Source organism: Fusarium falciforme, chromosome 1 (genome assembly GCF_026873545.1).
Source record: "Fusarium falciforme chromosome 1, complete sequence".
NCBI lineage: Eukaryota > Fungi > Ascomycota > Sordariomycetes > Hypocreales > Nectriaceae > Fusarium > Fusarium falciforme.
In genome coordinates, this window is record NC_070544.1 from 6,425,222 (window position 1) to 6,441,742 (window position 16,521).

Below are 16,521 nucleotides of genomic sequence, written 5' to 3' on the forward strand. Positions count from 1 at the left end.
TGTAACCTTCATCCTTCGATATGACAAGGTGGTACACCGCATGGTCCGGACTCGAATTTGAGCCGGTTCATGCATTAGTGGGGTAGACTAGGAGCGGGCAATTGAACGAACATGAACCGGGTCAATGTCCTGATGTGGTAGGTAAGTTCATGGGCTGATTACCGGACGTCTTTTGGATCTCTCGGGCCGTATTTGTATGTGGTGCTTATGTGTGCCATGTTTGTGGTGTAACCAGCGATCCTTCCTTTCTCGTGTAACTCTTTCCTCTGGAATGAATCTCTGAGAATACCTTTGTCACTCCACTTCTGTTCTACGCAATGGCTTCACAGGTTTCACAATGGCGGGAGCCAATTGCCATTGTGAGCATGGCTTGTCGTCTTCCAGGCGGCATCGACAAACCACTAGACCTGTGGGACCATGTTCGAGCAGGACGTTCGTCGGCCACGGCGATACCAAAGGATCGGTTCAATGCCGAGAACTTTCTATCCATGGATCCCAATCAGAAGGGAGCTCAGGCGTTTCGAGGTGCCCACTTTGTCAAGAGGGACATCAAGCAGTTCGATCACAAGTTCTTTGGTATAAGCAAAGACACGGCAACAGCCATGGATCCACAGCAGAAGCAATTGCTTGAGGTTGTCTACGAATGTCTCGAGTCAGCTAACATCTCCATGGAAACAATCTCCAAGTCAAAGATTGGCTGCTATTGCGCCATGTTTGTGGCCGATTATCACGACATGCTGATGCAGGACCCTGAATATCTTCCAACCTTTATCGCCATTGGAACAACACGGACCATGCTTGCAAACCGCATCAGTCATGCGCTTGATCTTGGTGGTCCCAGGTATGTTGTCTTTTGAAAAGCTGATTACGGTGCTGACACATGTGATTCATGCAGTGTCACCATCGACACAGCCTGTTCCGGCGCTCTGGTTGCCCTGCACCTCGCCTGCCAAGCACTGCAGGCTGGGGAATGTGACGGCGCTGTGATTGGTGCATCCAACCTTTTTCTGAGCCCAGATTATGCACTGTCCTTGACACGTCTTGGCGCTATTGCTGCAGATGGCCAGTGTAAGACATTTGACGCCAGCGCTAATGGATATGGGCGTGGTGAAGGAACCAACGCCGTCTATGTAAAAAGACTGAGCGATGCGATTAGAGATGGGGATAATATTCGAGCCGTCATCAGGGGTACTTCATCTAACAGGTGCGTCTGCAAACAAGGTTGCACAGTTCGGGTCGACTGACGAGTTTAGTTCTGGTGCTACTCCAGCAATTACGGAACCTTCGGGGCGAGCTCAGGCAGATACCATCTTGCAGGCTTATGCCCAAGCAGGAATTAACGACTTTAGCGAGACGGGATACTTTGAGTGTCATGGAACAGGTACGCCTGTGGGCGATTGTATAGAGTTGGGAGCCGTGGGTTCAGTTTTTGCTCCCAGTCACAAATCCCAAGATGCACTTTGGGTTGGTTCTGTAAGTTTCATTGGCGACACTTTCTCATCTTTGTGAAAACCATAAAAACTAACAAGCAAACAGACAAAACCGAACGTGGGACACTCAGAAGCTGCCAGTGGTTTGAGCAGTCTCATCAAGGTAGTTTTAGCCTTGGAAAAGGGAGAGATTCCTCCCAACACCAACTACAAGACACCCAACCCCAAAAGTATAGTGTTTCCCAGTTTCTACACCTATTTTGGGTCCAACTGACTGTGATTTGTCTAGTCGATTTTGAAGGATGGAGAGTTCGTGTTCCGACAAGTCCCCAGCCCTGGCCTTCCAAGTCGATACGCCGAGCAAGCGTCAACTCGCTTGGTATCGGTGGATCTACTGCGCATGCTGTCGTTGAGTTTTACGAGCCGCCCAAATTGACCAACGGGTCGGCCAATGGCCACCATGAGGAGCCCAAAATGACGAATGGGTCCGTCAATGATCATCACGAGGAGCCCAAACTCACCAACGGGTCTGTCAATGGCCATCATGAAGAAGCCGACAAGCCGTCCTTCCTTGTGTTCACATCTGGTGCCTCTCGCAGCTCTCGAGACACAAACACACAGAACCTCCTGGAGTTTCTTAAAACTCACGATGAAAGCCACAGCTTCACGGAGCCCCTTATCACAGCGCTGAATGCTCGAAGCCAGATCCATGCCCGGCCATGGAAGTCGTACGCTGTTGCCCAGACAGTTGACGGTCTCATCCAGCAGCTGGAGAACAACGCTCTGAAATCGAATTCAACACCCTCCAGTACTGATGCTCCTCGAATTTTATTTGCGTTCACAGGCCAAGGAGCTATGTGGTCCCAGATGGGTAAACGTCTTCTCGAGGCATTCCCTGTGGCGCGCAACACCTTGCACATTCTTGATCAGGTCGTTGGAGAACTTCAGTCATCGAATAAGTCGGCATGGTCCCTGATAGGTACGCCTCACGACAATTCCAAGTTACTGTCTGGTGGTTACTGACTTTCTTTTAGACAAGCTGACTACTGAGCTCTCACAAGAAGAGATTGACTCCCCGGCACTTGCCCATCCTCTTTCCATGGCGGTCCAAATCGCACTGGCAGATGTTCTTTCCAGCTGGGGCGTCCTTCCAGATGCCGTCGTTGGCCATTCAGGTGGAGAGACGGCCGCTGCGTACGCTTGTGGTGCTCTTACCGCCAAGGAAGCCATCACGGTCGCTTACTATCGAGGAATCGCCTGCGAGAACGCCCCATCAGGTGCTATGTTGGCCTGCAGAAGTGCACCAAAGGCGAAAGAGCTGCAAGATGCATTGGAGCGACATGATGTGCAGATTGCATGCTTCAACGGTCCTCAGAATTTGACTCTCGCAGGCTCTGCTGAGGGAGTTAAGAATGTGGCCGCCGAGCTTAGCAGTCATGGCATTATGGCCAGGGCCGTCGCTGTGACTCGAGCCTACCACACCCGTGCCATGAAGAATGTGGTGGATGAGTACATCGGTAACCTCAAGGGTGTTCTGCATCCAAAGGCAGGACGGGTTCCAATGTACTCATCTGTTACGGGTCTCGAGCTGAAGGGGACCGAGGTTGATGCCGACTACTGGGGGGCAAATCTCGTATCCCCAGTTCTTTACACTGATGCAGTGACTCTTGCCATGACTCAAGCAGATCGCAAGCTGGATCTGTGTGTTGAGCTTGGGCCTCATTCATTGCTTTCTCGTCCTACATCTGAGATTATGAAGTCTCTCCCTGATTCGCCCCAGCTCCCCTATTTCTCTACCATGCTTCGAAATACAGACTCGAGCCAACAGCTGCTGAGCCTTGCCGGAGACTTGGTCCTCAATGGAAAGCAGCTGGATCTGAAGCAAGTCAACAGCGCCAGGTCTGGGGGCAAGTCCGGACGTCTCCCCAACGATCTTCAAGACAACCTTCCCCCTTACGCTTGGGATTATTCCTCAACACCGTGGACCGAGCCACGAAACAGCCTGGAATGGCGGTTCCGTAAATCACCACGACATGAGATTCTAGGATCTCGTTGTCGAGGAGTGAATCCATCAGCTCCCACATGGAGGAACAAGGTCTCGATAGAAGATGCGCCTTGGCTCGTTGATCATCAGGTACGAAAGAGAAGATATCTTACAAGACAAGGCTAACTCCAGACAGGTCAATGGCATTGTGACATTTTCCTTCACCACCGGCATAGCAATGGTGGTGGAGGCTATGATGCAAGTGCAAGAAGAGACCAAAGAGATTGATTGGGCCACTCGTTCATTCGAATTTGAAGACTTTGTCTTTTCAAATTCAATCATTCTTCCTGACGAATCACCCATCGATCTCTTTCTCACACTGATCCCGGAAAATGACAATGCCAGATCTGACGAGACGTGGTATGACTTTACCATTTCCTCACTCAGAGGTGACGTTGATATCCGCCATTGTCATGGCAAAGCTGCAGTCCTGGAAAGTGAGTGATGAATGTCAAAACGAGGTGATCCAAGCTGACGATTTGTAGCGGGCAAAGATGATGGTGCACTTCTGCGCAGAACCTCTTGGCATCATATGCCCCTCAAGGTACCATTGAAGAGCTACTACAAAACTCTGGAGAGAGTTGGCTATGGCTATGGTCCCAAGTTTCAGCTTCTCTCTGAAGTCCGGGTTCGCCCAAGCCTCTCGGCTTGTTCTGCCAAGATCGACATGACGTCGGTTGCTCAATCCCCTGTTCCCGGCCAGCGGTATCTCTTGCATCCAGCAATGATGGATGCGGCTCTGCAAACGCCCGCGTTGGCTAATCGCTCTGGCTACTTCCAAGAGATCGATACGTTGCTGCTGCCATCCAAAATGAAGAGAATCTCGATCCGCATGCCCGCTGACAACACGGACATCGCGTCTTGCACTACCAACACATCGCCCGTGGGCTTTGGCCGGATAGAAGGCACCGTTGAGTGTTACGATGCGTCGTCGAGACCTTTCTTTGTCGTGGAAGGTCTGCAGATGGACAGAGCCACGGGTGATGACCAAACTACTCTCCCCTGGCTGAGACTCATCTGGAGACCTGACATCGGCGACATCTCGAATGTTGAGAATTCCATCCAGATCAAGAGTCTTCCAGCAGAGAAGAAGCTTGTCAATCTCGAGAACTTGGTCAAGGAGCTCATACCACTCATCGTCGAGAATGGTGTCGAAAAAGGCCAAGACTTGGCCCCTCACTTGCAAAATTACCATTCGTGGCTGCTTGACCAGGCTGAGTTGCTGAAAGAAAGGCTCGTGGCGCGTCACCAGCAGAATGGATTTGCGACAGTACAAGATGCTATCGCAAATGTCGTCTCAAACTCAGGGATCCCTCAGACTGTCGATGCATCTATCGTATCTCAGCTGGCCATCAACATGGGAAGAATCTTCCGAGGAGAAGTAGAAGCACTGGCAGTCTGGCTAGAGAACGATTTGTTGTACAGGTTCTACGAAGAGAGCATCTTCACCACGAGCATGAACCAGAAACTCCTTTCTGTTGCTGAGCTCTTGGCACACAAGAATCCCAACATGAGAATATTGGAGATTGGAGCTGGAACTGGTGGTGCGACAACTGAGTTGCTGCGCGGTTTCTCCAGGGCTGGAGGGCCAAATGCTTACCAGTCCTTTACTTTTACAGACATCTCGGCTGGTTTCTTTGACAAGGCCAAGAAGAAGTTTGCTGAATGGGACCGGATCGAGTTCAAGACTCTTGATATCGAAAAGGATCTTTCTCAGCAAGGCTTTACTGAGAACTTGGAGAAGTACGACCTTGTGGTTGCAGCGAATGTAGGTCCCAGATGCACGTCATGGCAGGTTCTATTGATTGCTGACCATTCAACGTTAGGTTCTGCACGCAACTTCCGACTTGCCGTTTGCAATGAAGAATATTCGATCTTTGTTGCGTGACGATGGATATCTCTTGGTGGGTGAACTGTCAGAGGGTAAGTAACATGCTCCGTTATGCGATTTGCAAGATTAGCTAACATTTGAACTTGTAGACCTTACTTCGGCCAATTTTCTTTGGGTATGCTACCACATATCATCATTTGGATTTCATCATTAATTCTTTGGTAGGGACCCTTGACTGGCTGGTGGCTACGCCCTCGATCACCTGGCCGGTCTGGACCTGGCCTTACCATGGATGAATGGCGTTCAGAGCTCGCTGAAGACTTCGACAGCGTTTCTGAGATCGAAGCTAGACGCGACAAGAGCGATGTCGATCAACTCTCAAGCACCATCGTCATGATGGCCAGAGCAAAGCCGGCTAACTATACTCCACCCGAGCCACTTTCTGGGGAGAAGGTGCACGTCGTTGGAGTTGGTAGCGATTCATCTACACGGGATGGCATTGAAAGATATCTCGGCAAACGTGGTGTTACTGCAACATCCAGTCATCTTGAAGAGCTTGCCTCCCAAGAATGGTCTGGAGACTGGCTCATCCTTGTGGACGAGGCTGAAGGAAGCCTTCTTGCTTCTCTTCGACCAGAGCAGCTGGAGGCACTGAAGTCATTGCTAACTAAACCCATCAAGTGCATATGGGTTACTCAAAAGGTATATCTGGATCCGCAGAATACGACAGGAGGGCTTGTGACAGGCTTTGCACGAACACTCCGAGGGGAAAACAGTCAACTTGAGCTGTACACCCTGGACTTGACCAGCGAGGGCGATGCTATACCCAACATCCTCTACCACGTCTTGGAACGGATCCATTACTCGCATGACGATCCAATTTCCAAACTGGACTACGAAGTGGCAGAGAAGGACGGGCAGCTCTGGACTTGCAGACTTGTGCAGGATGATCGTCTGGAAAACGCCTTTGGTCCTGCTCGAAAGATGGAGGCACCTGTGACGGAGGTGGTGAAGGCTCCTCATCACTTGGTTGTGGGAGAACCAGGAATCTTGGAGAGTCTTACCATGGCGCAAGATGACGAGTACTCGGCCTTACCGGATGGGCATGTTCTTGTTGAGGTCAGAGCCGTCGGACTCGACGAACGGGTAAGTACAACTGATTTCCTCTGTCGATGTCGTCTCTAACCTTGAATCAGGATGGATGGATCGCCCAGGGATCTCTTCCGGCGACAGAATTCGGCCGCGAGTGTTCTGGCATCGTCACGAGGTGCGCTGCTGATGTCACGGCATTCAGCCCGGGAGATCGAGTTGCCGTCATTGGTCAAGGGACTTTTGCAACACACTACTTGGCGCTTTCACATTGCTGTAGGAAGATACCTGACTGGCTTTCATTCGAGGTAAGAATAGTAGAAAAAAGTGAGAGTGTACGATTAACTTGGGTCTAGGATGCGGCGGCTATCCCTACAAACTTTGTCACTGCGTTGTACGCCCTGACTACGGCTGTGAGAGTCTCGACAGGCCAGGTATGTATACCATGTTAACCCAAAGAGTTGACAGGGTGTTGACATGATATTAGAAAATCCTCGTCATCAACGCCACGTCAAGTCAAGGCATCGCTCTGATCAAGACGGCAACGGCGCTGAAACTAGATGTCTCCGCCGCCGTCAGTGACAAAAACGACAAGTCTCTTCTCACCAAACACGGATTCTGCTCCTCCAAGATACACGTTGTCCCGGCAAGCACCGGCCGTTCCCGTGCCACTGATGGTCAAGCGTTCAAGCTCGTGCTTAACACTCGGTCCGGCCAATATGCACAGTATTCTCATTTGGTGGCGAATCGTGGAACATATATCGAGATCGGATTGGGTGAAACTCTTGACGATGAATTCTACCCTCGACCTAACAAGAATGTCATGTTTGCTTCCATTGATCTGACGGATGCTCATAATGAGAGCAGTCAAGACCTAGGAAAGTAAGTGGCCGACTCTTTTTGTGTTTGTTCTCTGATAGCTGACGTTTGGATTGCATTAGATTGCTGGATCAAGTGATTGATATGGTTGAGAGGCGAGAAATCGATCTTGACACGTCGGTTTCGGTGGCCGGGCTTCACTCCCTTCTGTCAGCCTTTTCGACACTGTCAGAGGGTGGTCAGGGTAAACAGGTCATCTCACTTACGAATGTCGATGAGGAGCAATTGATCAAGGTACGTGCTCTCAATACTTTTCGTTCAGGGTTGTATTTAACCACCATCTAGACACGACCCAAGACTTCTTCTTTCAGTCCACACAAGACATACATCATCACAGGCGGTCTTGGTGGCTTGGGGCGCGCAATTGCGGTGTGGATGGCCAGCTATGGCGCTCGGAACCTCGTTCTGGCTACCAGTTCGGTTTCAAGGGCTATGCAGTCTGATGATCTTTTGCAACAATTGTCATCGTATGGATGTAATGCCAGAGTTGAGGTTTGCGATGTGGGTGACTTTGCAGCTGTCGAGCGCCTCGTTGCTGCCATTGAGACTCCTGTCGGTGGAGTTATTCACTCAGCCCTGAGACTTAGCGTGAGTCCACTATGATTCTCATGTGTATACCCATCTAACTATTTCATCTAGGACCGATTTTTCGAGGACATCACCTTGGAAGACTTCGATGCTGTATTCGGTCCAAAAGTCAACGGCACGCTGAACCTCCATACGTGCCTTCTCAACCACGACCTCGACTTCTTTGTCATGCTCAGTTCGGGTTGCGGAGTCTTGGGTAACGAGGGTCAGTCGAATTACTCGGCAAGCAGCACTTTCCTCGACACCTTTGCCAGATACCGTCAAAGTCTCGGACTCCCAGCCTCATCTGTTGACCTCGGATTTGTCGAGGACGTCGGAAACATCAGCGAGCGTCCCGAGATCCAGGCTTCTTTGCTATCCCGTGGGCTCAGGCCCATCACAGTGAGGGATGTTCTACGCGTGGTCGAGGGGGCTATTGCAACGGGTTCGCCCAAGAATGCAAACCTGACCAGAGACTCTTCCTACGATGACTTTTCAAAGAGTCAAATCGTTCTCAGCTTTGGCATGATTGACAAGGCTACAGCAGAATGGCAGTCCTGGGCCAAGGACGCAAAGTTTGGGTTGTTGCGATCCAGGGCTGCTGACAACGCGGCAATTGATTCCGAATCTGATGGAGGAGAGAGTGCAGTTCAGACAGCCGTCAAGGCCTTCCGAAACACTCTGGGGCGGGTTGCTGATGTGCCAGAGGGCAAAGAGGCGGCTTTGCAGCCCGTTGTTTGTTCTGCTCTCGTTGCCAAGTTGGCACAGGTGCTGTCGATGAAGGTTGGCGAGATCCAACCTACGAGATCGGCAGTCCAGTATGGCATGGATTCGCTCATTGCCATCGAGGTTAGATCTTGGGCAAGATACGCGTTCCAGATTGATTTGCCCATCAATGATTTGACGAACCCGTATAGCATCCAGGATCTGGCAGCTAGGGTTTCTCGAATGATTGTATGAGGAGGGATTGTGATGTCTCCTCCAGGGGGTTGAAATTTACGACAGATCATGGGTTTCCTGTCTTTTTTCATAGTTTACATTTCTGCATCCAAGTATAGGTATTTGAGAGACACGTCAAGTGCATAAACTCTTTGCTTTCTGGAGATCATCGTCCCTTCCGATCCATGCTCCTCTTGGGCTTGTTTATACTGCACATCTCAGGCTTGATGGGAGTCCAAGCTGGCGGGCTACCCCAATAAGAGCTTATGCGCATAAGAAACCCCCTTTTTCTCTAAGGGTATATATCTCTCGCAGGGCTTGACATTCGACTTCCTGATTTTCAGTCCTCTTCAAACACGATGTGACCGCCATCCTCATCGCTAACATAAACCGGTGCCTCTCCCAGAACCACAACCTCCATATGACCCTGTGGAATATCCTTTTCCAAACGATCAATATCATCCTCAGTCTCACCCTCACTCTTTATCGCAGACGCAATATGAAACCCCTGATGGACAAGACAAAGGCGGAAACCGTTCTGCGGACCAAACCTGCCGGTCTGGTAGACAAAGAAGAGCATTGATCGTTCAAGTCTATTTGTCTTTTTGTTGCGGTCTCCGTGGTAAAAGATGTGATGTCGGACGGCGCCGGGGTGATTGGGGATTTCGTCTAGGGGGCTACCGAGGGCGAGTTGGTGGAGGATTGAAGGAGGGAGGGGGGTTTGGGGTGTGACGATGTTGAAACTCATGATGGAAGTTGGAGCTTGAAGATGACCCAGGTGGTCCTGAGAAAAAGATGTACGACCGGTGTGGCTTTTATAGCATGATGGATCCAAAACCGGGATTGTGTTGAGGCTGTATTCAGCGGCATGACTCACACGGAGTGATTGATCTGCCTGTCAGCCTCAAGGCTTGGTATTGTTGTCTAAGATATGGCACCACATAAAAAGGATCGGTGAACTATTAGAACTTCATCTGGTACAGGAGCAGGCATAATATCCTAAGAGCCATCCGCCATTTATTTACAACATCTATCCTCTTATGAGAATCAAGAGAACAACCAGGGGGGACTGCACGACCATTCGACTTCCTTTTATCAACCGTCTGCTCCTTGAACATCACTGCAACGTAAAAGAAACCTCAATTTACCTTGCACATTCCTCTCTGAGATTAGAATATTCAATAACCACTCCTATTGTTATCGATCATACTCCTATGCCCAGTTAGCGATCACGTACCTCACTCACGCGGTGAAGACCTCCAAGCCTTGTATGATTTCGTCCCAGATGGCATCCAGCTTTCAAAAGAAGCACAATCCGCCAAATGACGACTTGGACTTGCTTGTAGTGACAGCAGAGACCGAGAAAGTATGCATAGAGAAAGCAGGCTGTAAAAGCCATCGCTGTATTGATCCATGTCTATAGGGCATGATTCCAGCCCGTGACGTCTATCGAATTCCACGCTCATTACATGTACAAAAATCCAAACTCATAATCCCATCGCATTGCCATGCGCCTTTTTGTACTCCATTATGCGCCGTTCTTCTCATCGTTGGACCACTTCCATGCGTCCTCGATGGCCTTCCAATACTGTTCTGGGTGCTTTCGCATGTGTCCGACGTGGCCGCTGCCGTCAAAGAGCTCTGTGCGAACCACGTAGCCTCGCTCCTTGGATTCGGCGACGTAGGCTTCAATGTCCTCGTAGGAAATCAGGTCGTCCTCCTTGCTGTACAGATACAGTCTCTTGGCCTCCTTTGTCTCAAACGACTCATCGTCGACGACCCTCAGCGCAAAGGCACCTGCGGGTTCAGTGCCCGTGATCCACTGATACGTGGCGTTGACGAGCAGGACTCCGGCCCAGAGGGCTTGAGTAACGGCGAAAGGCCAGGGAAACCAGTTTGCGGTGCCTAGACTCATGGCGCGGGACCAGTTCCCGAGGGTTCGGCGGGAGAGCCATGGGCTTCCGGGGGTCGAGTCGAGAACGAGGAGCTGATGAGGGAATGCGGAAGAGTTCTTGTCCTGGAAGGCCTTGAGGGTGGTGCCGTAGCTGATGGCGCCCGTATTGGACATGGCGTGAATCAAAACCGACGACTTTCGATCTCCCAGGAGCTTCTCTAGGTTCTCGAGGACGGGAACCATGGCCTCTGTCCGCTGGTCGAGGCTGGTAAACATGGCCTTTGAAATGGGGCTCAAAATGATGATCTGCTTCGAGTAGGGGAACAGCACGCGGTAGCCCTCGGCGTACTTGGAGACGTGCTTGGGAAGTCCATCGCCCCAGCCGTAGATGACGACAGCTTCGGGATGATCGGCGGGAGGATGCTCAGGGAGAGCTTCTCGAACGAGGACCTGGTCGCTCACGGCGGTGAAGCCGGGCAGCATGGGGAGCTTGGGAGACATGGCTGCTGACGATGTGTAAGAAAAGATGAATGAGGAAGAGGCCAAACAAAGGGAATCCCGCTTGTTTATAAAAAACGAATTCTCCTGTAAGGCTGAGTCGCTAGCGTCTTTGATAGACCGTTGGGGATTTCTCGAAAAAGTCCGACGGAGCATTTGACTGATCGGTCGCTCTCCGACCGGGGTGACTTCTTCTTTCGGAGGCTTCGGCCGCCCCGGGGATGACGATGGCTGCTAAGCTGCTTCCCACCAAAAAACGTGGCACCCAACGATTTTTAGGGGGATTCTGAGGAGACGAATTAAAGAGTCCGCCAAGCGCGAGAATGGAGCTTTTCTGACCATGCGCCGAGGCAAATGGGTCCTTGTGTTTGGGTGAGACGAATCGTAACACGGCCTCTTCGTTGCCTCAGCTGAGTGATTGCATGAATCGAGAGTCTATGTTAATCAATGCCGGCTTATCAATCGAGGCTATTGATCAATGGCGTACAATCGTCTGTTGGCAGAGTCCATGTCTTTGAGTAACCGCCAGCCGGCCGACAATGGATCAATGGATATTATTTTGAACCGCCGCTAGCGCACAGCCCCCAATGCGACAATCCTTCGAAATCCTGTTCAGTAAATTCTTGAACAGAGGCCGTCGTCGGTTGAACGAGCTGGGTAGACAATGCGATAAGGCTGCTTTGCGACGAACAAGGCAGCTTGTGTGGTAAGAGTCCCTCGTTGATCATGATCTCCGTATGTTTGTATTTCGTCGTGTACGCGCGTCAAACATCCGCTCGCCGAGTAGCATTGTCAGTTGTCGAGATTGCTGTGTTCCGTGGCAGATTATGACAAAGATGAGCGTCTGGAGATGGTCTTTGCTGTTCCGTGATGCTTTGTGTGACTACACTCGGGTACTCAAACTGGTCCGAGGGAGTGCCAATAAGTATGAATGATGCCCACGTCCTGGGTAATCAGGTGGGCCATGAGACATATTCCGCGGTCGCTCAAACTAGAGGATATAGTTGAGTAGATGATGAGACCTGGGCGCGCCCAGTACATTCAATCACGTCGAGATCAACACCACTTTCCAGGGGGAACTCGTAAGTCAAAGCTCACAAGCCACATCTTCAAGCAACTTGGAACGTCTGCTCACTCCATCCATAGGTGCGCTTCAACCTCAGTGCCAGTGTTAAAAGTCTAACGCCCTCGACCTGTCCATTGTGCGGACGGTGTAAGGTTACTGGCTTCCGAATCGCCATAGATTCAAGCGACCGAAACGTATAGACAGAGCTATACTTCGAATGGACCGAGAAACCCAGATCGGCCATGGCCGCCTCGAACGACACCCAACTCACTGAGCCTCGAGCTTCCGACTTTTTGAAAATCTTCATAAAGATATTCATGGTCGACTCGCTCCCACTCAGGGTCTGCGACATCTGCGCAGGCTCCTGCTCTTCAATCTCCGGCGTGTTCGTAGCTACTTTGAAGGCGGAAGGTTGAGTAGGCCGCGTCTTCTGTTTGTGCCTTCGACTTTCCATCTGCTCCTCCAGAGGCTCTTGCGTGGCTAGCACCGGAATCTGCTCAGCCTTGCCGTCCTGCTCCTTTCGCGCTTGAGCTTGCTCGCATTGATCCTCGAGATCAGCGATACACTCCTCGGCCAAGGCCTGGTAGAGGCATCCCAGCGTTGCGCCAGCCTTCTGGACAGTGTGCGCTTCCATTGCGTCGAAGGCTTTATCAGCCATTCCAGGCTCGATAAGGTTGTCGATGGGGGCAGCATAGTCGCGCAAGTCAATCTCCATCTTGATTGGCGCTAGCTCGGCTTCGAGCTCTTGACTCTTCGTGACGAATATATGGCCCTTCTTGCGGGAAGCCGTGGGGAGGGAGGTCGACGAGGTAAGGTCGTTGACAAATCCAGTGATGACAGAGAAATCGGCCAGAGACTCGGCTTCCCGTTCAACCAGTCGCTCGCGCTCCGAAGGATGAGAAGCGTAAAGTTCGCCCAGTTTCTTCAACCACTCTGCGGCCTTTGCAGTGGTGGTTTCGGATTGGCACAGTCGCAGGAGGTAGTGACATTGAGGGTCGCTCCTGGTCAATTCCGCTACATTGACTTTCATGTGGAGGCGTGAGTTACCAGCTTTGTCGAACTGATTGGCGATGCGCCTGAACCGCTTGGAGCCACTTCCCGTTGCGGGGTGCCGCTTGAATTGAGCTTGCGCCCGGGAGTATTGGAGGTGGCACACATTGGAAAGTTCTTGAAGAATAGTTCCTCTGTATGCTTTGTTAGTTGAGCCTTCTAGTAGCTCAATACAACGAGTGATGTAGGCCCAGGTAGCCCCAGCCTGGATGCCAATATCAACAGCATCAAAGAAGGCGGCACCGATGAACTTGTCAGTGTGCACCGGCAACACACGTCCCTTCTCATCGGGGACAAGGTCCGGGCGACTAAAGAATACAGCATTGACGGCATGGGCAAGCATGATAGACTCGGTGCGGAGGAGGTCGACACGTTCCTCCAGAGCCGACATTCGGTCGCGAGCGCTGGCCACGAGGTCTCTGAGCTCGATCTTGCCTGTGGTGTCTCGAACAGATAGGCTAGAAAAGGCACATGCTAGTCCATCTCCCTCGTCGTTCTTGAATGACTGCTGTTGATCCTTTGTCCGTGGTCCCATTCTCAGGACGTCTTCCGCCATGACATTAAGGCATTGGAGTAGCATCATTTGCCTGTCAAGCACCAATTGGCCAAAGGACTGTGGCACGCAGACATTGGCCCGTACTGCAGGCGCAAATACAGCCAATGACTTCTCCTTCTCGTGCGAAAGCTTGATAGATACTCCGTACTTTTCGTCAATGAAGAAAGTGTAGCAGTCTTCGAAGGAGTCGGCGTGGCGCAGGTATGTTCTATCCATCACGTTGACGATGTGGTGGTAATCGCCAAGTCCGCCGTTGAACCCGCAGTACTGCTGGACCAGGGTGGTCGTCGCTATGTGTTTGAGAAGTTCGAGGAAGAAGTCAGAACCGGGCTCTGAAATGTCGCGAAGATTCCATTCCGGTATGAACTTGTAAACAGCGCCGAGGCTGATGTCCAATGGGTGCTTCAGTACTTCGCCGTCTGTTGCCCCAGCTTGCATGCAATGCTTCCTTTGACTTTTCGAAAGCGACCTCCAAATCTCGTCCACTCTCGCACCGTGGACCTTGTACTTTTGCACAAGGTCTTGGTGGAGGTCTCGAAGTGTCTCCGGGTGTGAAAGTGTCATGTTGATTTTGGGCAGGGGTTCGATTGGAGCAAGACCAGTGCGTGGCGACTTGACCTTGGCTGCCAATAACGGCGATTGATTCCTTGAGATGAAAAGAAGATTCTGAATGGAGACAATTTCTCGTCAGGGAGAAAACTTGGAATCTGAACACGTCACGTGTCTGGTTGTTTTGGTAGGTATGTGTTAGTGTGGAGGACGCGACTTCCATCTCTGCAGTGACAGGCCTTAGTCAGCCATGGCGGCTTTCCAGGAGGTCGAGTCTCAAGTGTGAAGAGTTGCGGATGGCTGAATCGAGTATGCCGCAGGGAAAAGGCATCAGACCCGAATCACACAAGCAGGAGAACGCACCAGTTCAACGCACCAGTTCAACGCACTCCAATCAATCCAGGGCGGGTGCATAAGGGGCCGATCGGTTACCAGGTCCTTGGGGCGGACCCCAGCACCGGTCAGCCAAGCGGAGTCCACGTGACCGTTCTGGCTGCAACCAACAGCTTGAGTATCAATGCTTTGAGGTTATTTCATCTAAGTTAAAGAGTGAGAAGCTCCATCAAGCTTTGTTCATCCCACAAGAGCCAATACTTGTCCCCAGCCAAACGGGGGGTCACAGACGAAAGATGGACTGACAAATGGGTCTCAGACCCCTGGAAATATCGCGTCTTCATTCCGGCGAATAGCGGGGTAATTAGTTTAGCTGGCTCCCGTGATGCCTCTCCCTGCCGCCTTCAACGAACACTTCCCAGCGCACTAGAGAGAGCGGAATCCCCACATCGTCACACCCGAGCTGTCTGTTGCCGAGTCTTTAGAACCGTCATGTCTAGCCCCAAGTCCGATCAAGACGCCCCGAGGTCGCCTTCGAAGTCGTCACCGAAGTCCCCAAAGTCGCCAGCCGAGGTGGTCCAATCGTCGTCCCCTGGAGACACCACGTCCCACCCGACAAACACGCAGATCCCCTTTGTACGTTGCTTTGACCCCAACTTTGACAGACCGGGGTGTTAATTTAGGTCGATCGGATAGAACCAGGATGATGCTGGAGAGGATTCCGCATATGAGGATGATGGAAGGCGAGTCGGGCTTGCTCGTGGCGCGCACCGTTGGCTAACGTTTTGCTAGCATTGTGTCGTCAACCGCGTCTCTTTCGGAAAGCATCTTTGACTACCGCAACCTTCACGGGCGAACGTTTCAGAACTCGAAAACGACCGAATATTGGGGTCCCAACGATGATAGACAAAATAATGGCCTCGACATAGCGCACCATTTCATGGTGATGCTCAAGAACGACCGCCTATTTGACGCGCCCGTCACTCACATGTCCAAGGTCCTCGACGTGGGCACTGGTACCGGCATCTGGGCTATCGACATGGCAGACGCGTACCCAGAGGCCGAGATTATTGGTACCGACATCAGCGCCATCCAGCCCAACTGGGTGCCCCCAAACTGTGCGTTCCACATCGAAGACGCCCAGCTCGAATGGACGTTCCGCCCCGAAAGCTTCGACTTTATCCACATTCGAGCCCTCTACGGCAGCATCAGCGACTGGGGCGAACTCTACCGCCAGGCGTACGCGGCACTGGCGCCCGGTGGATGGATCGAGAATATGGAGATCAACATCCATATGTACAGCGATCTGCCCGAGATCAGGGACGACCCCGACCACATCTTTAAGCGCTGGGCCCAGGTATTCTGGGAAGCTACGGATAAGATGAACAGGACGCTGCGCATTGCCATGGACGGCACCATGCGCAAGCTCATCACCGAAGCCGGCTTCGAAAAGGTTGTGGAGAAGACGTACCAGGTGCCGTGCGGTGCTTGGAGCAGCGACCCAAAGATGAAGCAGATTGGCGCGTACAACCTGGCGTTTATGGATGAGAGCTTGGAGGGCTTCGCCTTGTTCATTTTGCGTGAGATAATGGGGTGGGAATACGACGAGGTACAGATGTTTGTCATGGAGATGCGCCAGGCCATACGCAACACCAAGATTCGGCCGTATTATCTCGTGTAAGTGATGCTTTGAGCTCGTTCCTCGCTCCATAGCTTACCCACTCCACAGGACCAATGTTTACGGACAGAAGCCCGAGACGGCCAAGTAGTCCTTTCTCCTCTGCTCTCTTAGCGGA

At 51.7% G+C, this 16,521-nt stretch overlaps 4 protein-coding genes across 4 annotated transcripts; 2 read left to right on the plus strand and 2 right to left on the minus strand.

The window, feature by feature from the left end:
* Positions 1–317: 317 nt before the first annotated feature.
* Positions 318–8,800, plus strand: NCS54_00185500 (Hypothetical protein; the record flags this gene model as incomplete). The annotated part of the gene is made up of 17 exons (XM_053147470.1): positions 318–841; positions 896–1,204; positions 1,254–1,473; positions 1,537–1,660; positions 1,720–2,409; positions 2,465–3,564; positions 3,611–3,911; positions 3,960–5,242; positions 5,301–5,397; positions 5,455–5,480; positions 5,531–6,451; positions 6,502–6,702; positions 6,751–6,828; positions 6,882–7,276; positions 7,336–7,507; positions 7,559–7,861; positions 7,913–8,800. The coding sequence occupies 17 exons, from the start codon at positions 318–320 to the stop codon at positions 8,798–8,800; spliced, it is 7,632 nt and encodes a 2,543-aa protein (XP_053003445.1).
* Positions 8,801–10,307: 1,507 nt separating this feature from the next.
* NCS54_00185600 (Hypothetical protein) lies at positions 10,308–11,174 on the minus strand (the record flags this gene model as incomplete). Its single annotated transcript, XM_053147471.1, has 1 exon — positions 10,308–11,174. One exon carries the CDS (start codon positions 11,172–11,174, stop codon positions 10,308–10,310), a length of 867 nt encoding a protein of 288 aa, XP_053003446.1.
* Positions 11,175–12,280: 1,106 nt separating this feature from the next.
* Positions 12,281–14,407, minus strand: NCS54_00185700 (Ipa protein; the record flags this gene model as incomplete). Its single annotated transcript, XM_053147472.1, has 1 exon — positions 12,281–14,407. One exon carries the CDS (start codon positions 14,405–14,407, stop codon positions 12,281–12,283), a length of 2,127 nt encoding a protein of 708 aa, XP_053003447.1.
* Positions 14,408–15,217: 810 nt separating this feature from the next.
* Positions 15,218–16,494, plus strand: NCS54_00185800 (Hypothetical protein; the record flags this gene model as incomplete). Its single annotated transcript, XM_053147473.1, has 4 exons — positions 15,218–15,361; positions 15,422–15,468; positions 15,518–16,402; positions 16,455–16,494. 4 exons carry the CDS (start codon positions 15,218–15,220, stop codon positions 16,492–16,494), a joined length of 1,116 nt encoding a protein of 371 aa, XP_053003448.1.
* Positions 16,495–16,521: the final 27 nt, after the last annotated feature.